This window comes from Heterocephalus glaber, unplaced genomic scaffold, assembly GCF_053883595.1.
Source record: "Heterocephalus glaber isolate CG9 unplaced genomic scaffold, H.glaber_assembly_v1.0 deba00001600, whole genome shotgun sequence".
Classification (NCBI taxonomy): Eukaryota; Metazoa; Chordata; class Mammalia; order Rodentia; family Bathyergidae; genus Heterocephalus; species Heterocephalus glaber.
The window spans coordinates 23,548,662-23,561,614 of NW_028258372.1; the positions used below are offsets into that span (position 1 = coordinate 23,548,662).

Sequence of the window (12,953 nt, forward strand, 5' to 3'; positions counted from 1 at the left end):
TGTGTACACATTATTTTCTCTAACTCATATGACTGCTTATTCAGTCCTCCCTCCCTCCATTTATACCTCCCTCCTTTTCTTCCTCCCTGTATTCACTCCACTAAGGAATTGAACCTAGAACAACTTACTAAGAAATTGAACCTAGAACAGCTTACTAAGGAATTGAACCTAGAACAATGCTCCTGCACCCAACTTAATTCCAGGTACATAGTGGATTTTTAAACAGTATTAACAAAGCAAAGAGTAAGTAGAAAGTGAATGAAAGAAATTCAATTGGATATTGCATTCTTCTGATTTGTTTCTTTGCATATTTTATTTTAATCATAAAGGTAAGATTTATTACCTATCCCCTAAATGTTTCTTTAAAAAAAAACAATATATTTTTTCTCGAGTTCTCCAGATAGAAACACCTAATTTAACCATATTTACACACATAAAATCCACGTTCCTTATAAGGGCCTTTATTCTTTCCCTGAGTAATTAATTTGAAGAACATTGTCTGAATGTAACCATTTGAAATTGGCTCAGCATGATTAGGGAGTTGAGAGTTTGATGATATTGTCCGTTAAGTTACAGTACCTTGAATTTATCTTGTTCCTCATAAGATCACCTGTGTCTTCCTTGGGCTCTTTGTCTTGTCTGCAGAGTCTACTTAGATTTCTACCTCCATCTAAGAATGTGTTGAACTTTCTCTTCTCTATCCTAGTTTCTTCCCCTGAGGCTCCATGTTTTTCTTCTTCCATATTAAAAACCCAGCTTCCTGAGCCCAGCCCCCTAGATCTCTTGAAATAGCATTTCTGAAATAGGTGGACGGTGCCTCAGTATCTGGAGAAATATTGGGCCACACACTAAAGATTGATTTATAGACCTGTAAATGTAGTCAAGAATAACTCAAAACCAGAGTCTGAAGAAATCAAGTATTCCACCAAATACAGAACAACAATAGAAAAAAAAAAGCAGAATATTGATACCAAGAAAACACAATTCTGTAAACCTGTGATCTGAATATGGAAACAAAATGTCATTTCTCAGGAGATGTAATTAGGGTGCACATCTACATAGAAAATCATCAAAGAGAAGAGCCAGCTGGAGAACATCTGCAATAATGTAAAAAGAGAAACAGAAAGTCATTAAAAATGTTTTTTAAATCCTGCCAAATCTGTTGGAGCGTATAAAACAATCTTCTTGATATAAATTGTCACATATTGTAGTACCTTAAAACATTTCATCTAATATGACCTGGATTTGTCTGGATAACAATTCATCTCCCTGCAGAGAGAATAGATGATGAAGTGAACTTCTGCTCTAATACTTCCTGGAGGAAGTGGCCAGCTAAGTGCATGTGACTGGAATCTGGACAGAAAGGTGCATGTCATCTTGGCACTCATGATAACAGTGTCACCTTGGATACCTGAGACTTCAAACTTGACTTTGTCTTCTTTGATATTTGTATTAATAACTTCAGTGATAATTGGGGATGTTTAGAAAGCATATGAATTTCTAAGAAATTGTTTAATGAAAGACTTTAAAATGACTTCAGAGGTCAAAAGGACAAGTTAATATAATATGAAAAACTGTATAATAACACAGTGTGAAAAGCATGATTTCAATAGTGCACATTTTGAAATACTAGTATTATTTGGATTTTTGCAGTTACGGTAGATATGTTCATTCGTTTTCATAACAGGGTGAATCAGTACTAGGGGTTTGTAATAGAAGTTATGGGATGAGGAATAAGAGAAGAATTACCCTGTCTTACTCTTTGAATGGTTCCAAAGTATTATGTCCATTTCTGGTGATATACATTAAGAAAGGCATTTAAGAAAACTATAGGGAAGCAGTTGTCATTTATCTTTTAACTAATTTATTTAACTAACTCATTAGTTACTTTTGATGTTAGAACTTACTTTATCCCCAGTCTTTATTGATGGGTAACACATTCAACAAATATACATTACAGTTGTCATCCAAAACATTCACTCCTAAAATATTTAGCGTTCCAATTGTATAATGTTTTCCCATCTTATAAAATGATCTTAGATACTGTCATTCTTCTCAGTCATGGAAAAGAATGTTTCTAATAGCTGAATTAATGGTGTGTGTTCTCTTGGACTAGAAGACCAAGTCATGATCATAAGAAAAGAAATATTTTCATGTCTATTTTAAAAGGCAGGAACCTCAGTAGGTGGTCTTTTTCATCATCAAAGTTTCATAATTGTGGAAGTTTTTATTCTCTAGACCAAACTATGAAATTATATCTAAACCTCAAATATTTGCCAAGAGAGACAGATGTTTCCACAAACAAATGACTATTTGAGATATAATAGCTGAAACATTCATTTCATCTGCACATAATTATTTCCTAGGAAAAAATCAACCAAGGTGAAGCTACTAGAAGAAATAAAATGTAGCTGTAAGGATAGACTTCAAATTTGGTTTCTACATTGTCAATTAATACTTATGGGATATTAAGCTTAGATATTAATTATCTAAAACTTACAGTACTCTTCTGTAAAATGGAAAGGATAATGATAATACCTCATAGTCATGGGCATTGTATGAGGATTAAGTGAAAAACTCCCCATGAAAATCTTTGGTTCCTGGCTTTTAGTCAGCGTCTGTAAATGGTAGCATGAAGACAGTTCTGGTTAAACACATGTCTGGCTTCTGGACCTTTTTACTGCATCGTTTTAGCAAATATACCTAAAGTCCTACTGACTTTACTGTTGACCCCTCTTAGTAAAAGCATTAGTAGAGCACCCATTATTTTAATTTTATTTAAAAAAAATTATTTGCTTGGCTAACCTCTGCAAACACCCGCTCAAAAAAAGGCTTCTCTATCATTTCTGTGTTTTGTGTAGTAGCTCACTTATGGCCTAAAGGAGACTTGGGAATGCTGGAGGGAACAATTCCTTCTCCTCTTCCCCCTCTCCCTCCCCTTCTCTCCTCCCTCCTGCTGTCCTCTCCTCCTCCTTCCCCTCTCCACTCTCTTTTTCTTTTTCCTCTTGGATAAGTTCAGTTCATGGTTCTACTAGACTATCTTCTTGTTGTGACTGACTTCATTTACCACTCTTTCATACTTTCTATGTACAGGAAAGAATAAACTTCCTCAAATCATTTTTAAAGCAATTATGTGTTAATTCAAATTTAACCAGGATTACAGAGACAATTCATACTCTGAGTGATTAAAAGAATAAGCAGAGTCTATCTCATACTGCGTGAAGACGTGATTTGGGCATGATATGCACATGCAGTTTTTGGAAGAAAAAGAAAGAAGAACAAATGCATTAAGTTGAATGAATTCACCTTTTTGCCTGGAGAATTCAGACATCTTATTGATAAATAAGATACTGTTACTTTACTGATGCTCTGTCTAGAACAGTGTTCTAAATTCACGACTATATTTAAATAGTTCTAACTATTGAACTGATTATTTTTATCTAAAAATTAGATTTTTCTTATATTTATTGATTTATATTGGAACACTCTGTCTAAAACTGAGCCAATGAATAATCATAGGATTTGGTAGGCTGGATTTTAACTTATTTGGCAAACAGTCCCCTTAAGAATCAGTAGATTTCCAGTCTACTGTTTCCTGTCAGTCCCATGTGCTAGTAATAACACCCAAAGACCATCCTCACATGGCAGGTATTTGGTCTTTAGCTGTCGTTTTTTAGTTACAGACATTTAGTTACTTGACATGTTCAAAGCATTTTTTTAAGTGACAGCTACTTTGAGGTCACCTGAAACAATCAGCTAAGATATCATCCTTAAGTTTGCTAAGCCTGGCTGAGAAGACTTAATGAAAACCATTCTATTTTTTTTTAATGGTAATTTTTGTCTTTTAACTATTTGTAGTAGAAAAAGCAATTGGGGTTTTTGATCCCCAAAGCTGTAAATTATGTTGAAATTCAAAGACCAACAAATCAAATTCTTTATCTTATTTTTATGAGATTTTTGTAGGTCAATTATGGGAACTCTTTCATCTTTGATTGATGCTTATGTATTTAAAATTCTAATCTGATGATCATTTATACACAGATCACAGATATAAGTCACAGACTAGAAAATACACCTTTTTGAAGTGTAAAATTCAATGATTTCTAATACGTTTACAAAGTTGAGTAATCATCACCACCATCTAATTTCCGAAGGCCACTACCTAATTCTAATTCATCCCCCCAGCCTCTCACATATCTTCAGATCAAAGGAAGAATTGCCGCAGTGGTATTTTATCCTTCCAATAAACATGGGTTTCTTTCTATTTACTTAGATCTCAGTGTCTTCAATTTATTTCAGTGATATTTTGGAGTATTTTGTTTAAAAGTTTTGCACACTGGTAAAATTTATTTTTTAATATTTATTTTATGTATTTATGAATATTTATTTTAATGTTATTATAAATTGAGCAGTTTTATTAATTTCACTTTCAGATTTTATTGCTGGTATATAGAAATATATATGATTTTTATGTATTGATCCTACTGATCCAATGTCTTACAACATTGACAAACTCGTTGGTTAATTGATGATTTTTGTGGATGTTGACATTTGTGATCTGGATGACATTTTTTTTTCTATTTCCGAATTACCCTGAGTAGCACCCAGAGTAAAATATTGAATAGAAAAATGGGAATATTGTCCTTATCTTGTTCCTGATATTAGGGGAAAACCTAAATTATTAACCATTGAATGTGATAATTAGTTGTGAGTTTTCCAAAGATGGGCTTAATTAAAGTGAAGAAGTTTTATTCTATTCCTGTACTATTGAGTGGTTTAGATTTTGTCAGATGCCTGTTCTAGCTGTGCTGAAATGATCATTTTTCATACTTCATTTTACTAATACAGTATACTACATAGATTTATTTTCATATCTTAAACCAACCCTGCCTTCATGAGATATGTACTCCTTTGCCATAGTGTATAATCTGTTTTACAACTTGCTATATTCAGTTGACTACCAATTTTTGATGACTTTTGTCATGTACATTTTCTTTTTATGGAATAACTCTGTCTGGCTAATTTTTATAGGTCTCAGAATAACGAGAGTATTCCTTTGCTTCTTTGTTTTGGAAGAGTTTGTGAAGAACTGATGTTAATTCTTTTTTAAAGTTTGATAGGATTCACTAATAAAGTGATGTCATCCTACTATTTTCTTTGTGGGAAGTTTTTTGGTTACTCTTTCAATTTCTTTATGATTATAGGTTTATTTAGATTTTTAAATTTATACTTGAGTTTTAGTAGTTCTAAGAATTTTCTGTCTCATCTAGGTTATCTAATGTTTTGGCACACAATTGTTTATAATATTCCTTTATAGTCCTTTTTTATTTAATTAAGGTCATTAGTAATCCCTCTTTCATTTTTGATTGTAGTTATTCGGTCTTTTCTTTTTTGTTTTTCTTAGTCTAGTTAAAGTCTTTTTTAATCTTGATGATCTTTTTGACAAATCAGCTTTTGGTTTTATTTTTTCTATGCACTATTTTTCTATGCTCTGTTGTTTCTCTGTGCTCTAATTTTTGTTATTCCCGTCTACATTTGCTTTGAGTTTATTTTACTCTTTTCTGCTTTCTTAAAATAGAAGTCAGGTTATTGATTTGAAACCTATTTTTAAAATATAGGTGTTTGCATTTACAAATGTCACTCTAAGTTCTGCTTTATATGCATCTCATAAGTTTTGGTATATTGGCTTTATCTATTCATCTCAAAATTTTATCTAACATCATGTGACTTTCTCTTTAATCAGTAGTCTCTTTAGAAGTGTGTTAATTTATATCTACCTAGTTTTTAATTTCCCCCAATTTTTTATTAGTAATTCAAAATTTCATTCCATTGTAATAGCATAATATGTCATACGATTTTAATCTTTTTAAATATAACAAGACTTACTAATGTTTTAGGTACAATCCCTGAAAATATTTTATGTTCCCTTGTAAAGAATGTGTTTTCTGCTGTTGTTGAGAGAAGTGTTCTGTGTGCACTTGTAGTTTTGTGCAAGTCTTCTGTGTTTTATAAGTTGTTCTATTTATTATTGAAAAAGGAATACTGAAGTTTCCAAATTTATTGTTGAATTGTCTGTTTCTCTCTTTGATTCTATTAATTTTTGTCACAGGTATTTTGGGGCTTTTTTATTCCATACACACACACTTCTAATTTGTGTGTCTTCTTGGTGACTTGACATTTTGGATCATTAAAAGGCTTAAAAATACATAAAACCCTGCCACTAGTAACTATCTTTGTCTTGAGGTATATTTTTAATATAGTATAGCTTCTCTAGTTTACTTTGGGCTATTACTTGTATCATGTGTGTTCTTCCATCCTTTTGCTCGCAACCAGTTTGTGTCTTTGAATTGAAAGTGTTTCTCTTGTAAATGTGTAGTTGGATCGTGACTTTTTTGATTCATTCTTCCAATTGCTGCTTTTTGATTGAAGTTTCAATCTATTTACATTCATTATAATAATTACTAATATGGTAGGATTTAAGTCAGTCATTTGTTATATATTTTTTATATGCACTGTACCATTTTTTGTTTTCTGTTTCTCCATCGCTGCTTTTTTTGTTTTAAGTAGATATTTTCTTGTGTACCATTTTATTTACCTTGTTTCTTTTGCTTTTTTATTCTTAGGTTATATTAAGAATCAAACTTAGCACCTTGATAAATAACAATATAGTTTAAATTAACACCAAATTAATTTCAACAGTACATAAAAATTGTGCTCCTATATAGCCCCTTTCTTTTTCCCATTGTTTTGTGCTTGTGCCGTCATTGTTACACGAATTACATCTTTTTTTATCATCTACAGATCAAAACATTGAAAGTTACTGTCTTATGCTATGGTCTTTTCAATCAGTAATTGGAAAAAAGAAAATACATTTTTGCCAACTTTTATTTATTTATGTAGTTGCCTTTTTATTTTATCATATATATGCGTTGGTTCTTGTTTCATTTCAGCCTTCAAGACTCCCTTCAGTATTTCTTGTAGAGCATATGACTAGCAATGAATTCTGTCAGGTTTTTGTTTTTCTAGGAATGTCTTAATTTCTTTATTTTTGAAGGCTAGATTTGCTGGATTCTATGAATTTTAGAAAATTCTGAGATTCTTAGAGAACTCTAAGATGATAGTCATGTTCATCCTGCATTTCAAACGTCATCCCACTGTCTTCATGACTACATTATTTTTTGATATGATCCTTATTGAGGATTTTTGTTTTTTGCATGATAAGTCATCTCTCTGTTGCTGGATTAAGGGGAGGAGATTCTGATGTCTTGGTATGGATTTCTTTGAGTTGTTCCAATGCGCAGTCTGTTAAGCTTCTTAAGTGTATAGATGAATGTTTTTGTTGCAATTTGGGAAGGTTTCAACCAGGATGTATTTAAATATTCTTTCTGTACCCTTTCTTCCTTCTCTTCTCCACACTGCTCCACGTGATGGTACCCTACAAGTCTCAGAGGATCTGTTGTTGCCTTTTTAAAATTATTTTTTCTTCTAAAATTGGATGCCTTCAAATTCAATGATTTTGTGTTTTCCCAACTTGAATTTACTATTGCAGACTTTTGAATTTCAGAATTTCTGTTTGCTTTTTAATTATCTTGTGATTAATTCTCTACACAGAGAGGTGTTATTGTTCTACTTCCACTGAGGTTTTTAGAAATGATTTCTGTAATTCCTAGAGTATATATTTAAAATAGGTGATTTAAAGTCTTTGTCTAGTACGTGAGCTCAATATGGACATGGTTGGAACATATTTAAAATAACTGGTAAAAGGTTATAAATAAGGCTTTCTTATGGATATTTTTATGCTGTTTTTTCTCTGTATGGACCATACTCTCTTGTTTCTTTACATATCTGATATTTTGTTAAAAAATAGACATTTTATATAATAAATGTGGCAACTCTGGAAATCATCTCCTCCTCTCATAGTTTTTACTGTTATTGTTGCTTCTGGTTTTTGTTGTTGCTTAAGTGAGTAGGAAAAACATAGTTAAGTACCTGACTTACTGACAAGCTCTGTTCCAGGAGAAAGTTTATAAATTGAATTCATTTATAAGTCCAACAAAGTGAGTTTTATACACCTTTGACACAAATATAGAAGCTAAAGCATAAAAAATCAAACACAAATACTGTAAATAATCTATTTTTACCTTTATAGTTACTGTGTTTTCATTTTTGTTTCCATGGTTATTGCTTTGCACTTCCTAGCAGTCCCTTCCAAATCACCACTGCTTTTCCTCTTCATTCCAGACATCCTGGACTCTGATAGAACACTGTACTACTGTACAATATCGCACTGTAAAGTAAGCACACAACAGCACAACTGTGACAGTGTCTGGTAGACACATGAGCTACTTCCACAATTTGTTCACATCTACAAATGTTCCTAATGTGAGGTTCATTTATACCTGTGAAAGTTTGCAACTCAAATGTTCATAAGTTGGGGACTTGCTAATATATTAGGTTACTTTTTAAAAGGAATTTAGGTTGCAAATGGAATTAAGGTTATAATTAGCTGACCTTAAACAAGAGATTATCCCTGAAAATCTAGAATGACCCAGTGTAATCACAAGGGTTATTAAAAGTAGAAGAGAAAGTCAGAGTATCAAAGTGATAGACCTCTTTCACCCCCACTCCAACTGGCTTTGAAGATGGAGAAAGGGGCCACAAGCCAAGGAAATGGCTTCTTGAAATTGGAAAGGGCAAGGAAACAGATGGTCTTCTTGAGCTTCCAGAAAGAAATCCAAATCTGCTGACATCTTGGTTTTAACCCAGTGAGGGACTGCTGACCTAGAAAACTGTAAGATAAATTTGTGTTTGTGTTGTACCATCTTTTTGAGGTTTTTCATTATAGAAACAACAGAAATCAATATAGTGACTTTCTGAACAAATTCTATAGTCTGTTTTTGCAGACTTTAAAGCATGCCTGGAAAAAAAGTTGATTTGCCCTGAGGGAATTCTGAGTCACATTAAATAAAGACAAATCCTGCGAATGGGGATTTTGCAGTAGGGTCAGATAAATCAAATGACAGTTCTCTCAGAATGATGCTTTTCAGCAATTGCAAACCTATTCTATTCTATCCAGTACCTGTTAGACTGCTTTTGTTCACTGTGAGTATGGAGCTATTTGTTTTCACTTTTGAGGAGACCAGGGAGATGTGATGGAAATAGGGTGAGTTAAAATGCCAGCATTCTTAATGAGGGTGAGCTGGGGGTTTCCCCCTTAAATAAACACATCTTGGATTGTTACAAGGGTTTGGTTAATTTCCAGAGCTTTGAAAAATTTGATTTTAACAATTTTCCAGTGATTCTGTTTCTTTCATGGAGGAGTGAATTTTCCAAGCACTTACTCTGCCATTCTTTCTGAAATTCAATCTTTTTTGCCTTGAAGTTCTCTAATGAAGTAAGAAATAACCAACCCGCTTCCCACCTCTTGTGTTATTCCCACCAAAATGTTTTACTGCAGTAGCTACGTCTGTCAAAGCCTTCAATGAGCGCTTCAGTCCAGATGGCTTCAACCAAGTATTTAAAGGTTCTGAAGGAATATGCCGTAGACTGGTTATTTTTCCTTTTGCATTTGGAAAAATATTTAAAAATTAATTTTTCCTTAATGATGGTATGGATAATGAGAATTTAGGGTACCAAACAGACCCACGTTAGGCACTTAAGAGGAAGGGATAACACGTGGAATTAGGTAAATACAAAAGAAACTGAGGGAATGAAGGATAAGTGGTTTGTAGAATGAGTCTTTGGAAATAAGCTCCACAGTAATGGATCTGACCAACAAGGGCGTTTGCCTTTGAGGACAGACTTTATTTTAAATTTGTCATTAAAATACCTTTGAATTTTGTTACCTTTTTTGGTTTAATTTATTTTTTTTGGTGTTATTTTCTGTTTTTATTTTTATTATTTCTTTTCTCTTAGCCTCTTTTGTTTATTGTATTTGTAGTTTTCTAGATACTGGGTTGAAGGCTTAGGACATTTTCATTATTAGTTTTTAAAATATATTAATTAGCATTTAAGATTGCTTTTCAGTGCTACTTTAGTGAAATCCCATAAGTTCTACTATTAATCAATTTCACCCTAATTTTCCAACGCTGTAGTTTTGTGTTGATTTCACCTTTGTGATATTTTATACCTTTAGGTAGCTTTATGTTTTTGGTTTCTGTTCTTTTTGCTATAGTTTATTAACTGTGGTTATAAAATACTTTATTGATACTTTTGGTCTAATATCCTATTTTGAAAACATCCCATTGGTATTTGAAAAGAATATATATATTTTAATAATGACAAGTATATACACACAGAACATAGGCACAAAATCTGAAGGAGTAATTTTATTTTTCAAATCCTTTACAACTTTATTATTTGTTTCACTATACAATTGATTTCTAAGGAAGGCATATTGAACAAAATTTCCTAACTTTGTAACAATATTTGCTTTGTTATTCAATGCATAGAGCATTGTCATTGTAAAGGTTTATTCATGAGATTTTACATGTTAACCAAAATACAGCATATTGCTTTGTCATGTTCAATGATTTTTGGGTTGTATACTAGCCTATCAGAAAGCAACATCACATTGCTGTCTAGGGATATCTTTGTCTAGCTCTTACTAACATTTTTGTGAGGGTTTGTGTATGTGTGTGTGTGTACATTTATCTACTTAGATTTTAATTTAAAAAATACTGCTAACACATAAAAGTATTTTTAAAGTCTTTTAAAAGTCTATTTCTTAAAAATCAAAATTCTATTAAACAAAAAATAGATTTATTCACATGTATGCTTTTGATTTATGTTTGATTTTATTTTTGACATCATATTTAGTTCTGATCATTTTCTTGTTTGTTTTCTTTCCTTATTTTCTTCTTTTATATTTTTGTAGATTAATAAATTCATTAATTCATAATATGTGGATGAGACACTCAAGTTCACCAAATGAGTTAAATTTAACAAATCCTTAAATATTTTTGCAGACTTCATATGCTAATTTATATCTATAGAATCATGTCCAAATAAGACAAAATTTTTATTTAGTTTACTTGAAAAATTTTGATCTTGTTATCCTTCCCATACTCATTGGAATATTGTTGAAAATATTTATGTTCTAGGCTGTTATTCATTTTACATATGTCTCTTAGACTTTACAAATTCCTATAATCCAAGTACATTAAATAATAAAACAGAATTATTAGTAATTTTTTAAGATTAGAACTATTTTACTGCTAATTTTATATTGCAAGAAAGAAACTGTCCATAAAGATAAAAATTCTGGGCCAGGGATTTAGCTCAGTGGTTTCGCCGCCTGCTGCACAAGCTCAAGGACCATAGTTCGATCCCCAATACCAAAAAAAAAAAAAGATAAAAATTCTAATTTTTCTGAAATAATTTAAGAAAGTATTGTCCAATATAAAGTAAGGTATTTTGAGACAGACATATCAATTGTTTTCTCACTGGAAGAGATCAAATGCAGTAAATCATTTATTGGTAAGGGTAATTAATCACCAGAACTATCAGATTAATTAGACTTTTTAAAAATACTGTTTTAACTTTATTTACACTATTAGTCCCAATCTTAAGGATTTTTCCTGTCTTGTCAAAAAGAAATGGATGATCCAGAAAACCTATTAACATTTTTTCCTCCTTTTCTTCAGCTCTACCTCATAGTATTACTTACTTTTATTCCAGATATATCCATGTGTACATAAAATATGAGAAAGGAAGAAGGGAAGGAAGGAAAGAAAAATAATAAATTCCACTGATCAAACAATTTCAGTCTAAGTATCCTGCTCATGTTAGGTAATTAATTATCTGTCTGGGCCTCTTGCAGAACCACCCAGCCTGGAAGCTGCAGGGAGGATGCTGAACGAGACAGTGGTCATGAACAACCCCATTCAGCTGGAGTGTAAGGCAGCAGGAAATCCTTTGCCTGGTGTGTTTACTTTTACAATCTGTAATTTATCAATATTTTAAGATTTCTGGGAATAAATGAAATTGTGAGCATAATTGACTAATTACTAATGAAAGTGAAAGACATTTCAAGGATAAAGCATTGATATCACTAGAAGATATTCTTAAATTTTCATTGCTTTTTGGTACATGAACATATTTGTCCACTGAATGTAGAATCATATGGATAAATTAGTGGTTTTGTCTGTATTGTGGCCACAAAAAGCACAATTGTATTTTGCATATCTTTACATTGAAAATATTTTTTAAATTTTAAAAATTATTTTAATGAAACTTGACCAAATTGATGCTACCTCACAGTTGTTCTAATGAGACTACCACTTTGTTTGTATATTCCCATCACTGGTAGACTAGTCATATGAATCAGTAATACAAATTTTTTGGTGCCTATAGTGTAGTGTACTGGTGTGTGTGCTTGTGTGTGTGTGTGTTTGTGTATGCGTGTGTGTTTCTGTGCTAGGTATCGGACCCAAGGTCTTGCCCACATGCTAGGTAAGTGCTCTACCACTGAGATAAATCTTCTGCTCTTTTATTTAAATTTTACTTTGAGACAAGGTCTCCCCAAGCTTCCCAAGCTGACTTTGAACTTGTGATCGTTCTGCTTTAGCCTTCAGATGAGATGGGACTAGGTGTGTGCCTCCACACCCAGATTGACATACGGTTTTGAGTAGATGTGTGAACAAAATTTGTATAGGAAATACAAATATAAAAGGAATAGAATAGATTGGAAATTTACCATCAAACAATATTGACGTATTAGAGACAATATAAAGATTATTTTATGCTTAATTCATTTTCAAAACTCATATTAACTCAAGTGTTGGTGTTTTTCTTAAGATTACCTTCTCTTAAAAATCAACCCTAAGGAGATGTTGATGTAAGTAGATTAAACTCAGTAAGCATAAGAAGAAAGCAATTGTTACTATTTTTTAAATTGTAACTATTTTAGGTAAGATCCAACTTGATACATTAAATTTTCAAAGAAAATTTTA

At 32.0% G+C, this 12,953-nt stretch overlaps 1 protein-coding gene across 9 annotated transcripts in view; it reads left to right on the forward strand.

The window, feature by feature from the left end:
- The window catches only part of Hmcn1 (hemicentin 1), a 421,540-nt gene that overhangs the window by 267,995 nt on the left and 140,592 nt on the right, over nt 1-12,953 (forward strand). For all 9 annotated transcript variants that reach the window (XM_087194441.1, XM_087194442.1, XM_087194444.1 and 6 more), the window contains one exon: nt 11,822-11,923. In XM_087194441.1, the coding sequence (XP_087050567.1) occupies nt 11,822-11,923 (102 nt within the window). The remainder of the gene's footprint in view (nt 1-11,821; nt 11,924-12,953) is intronic.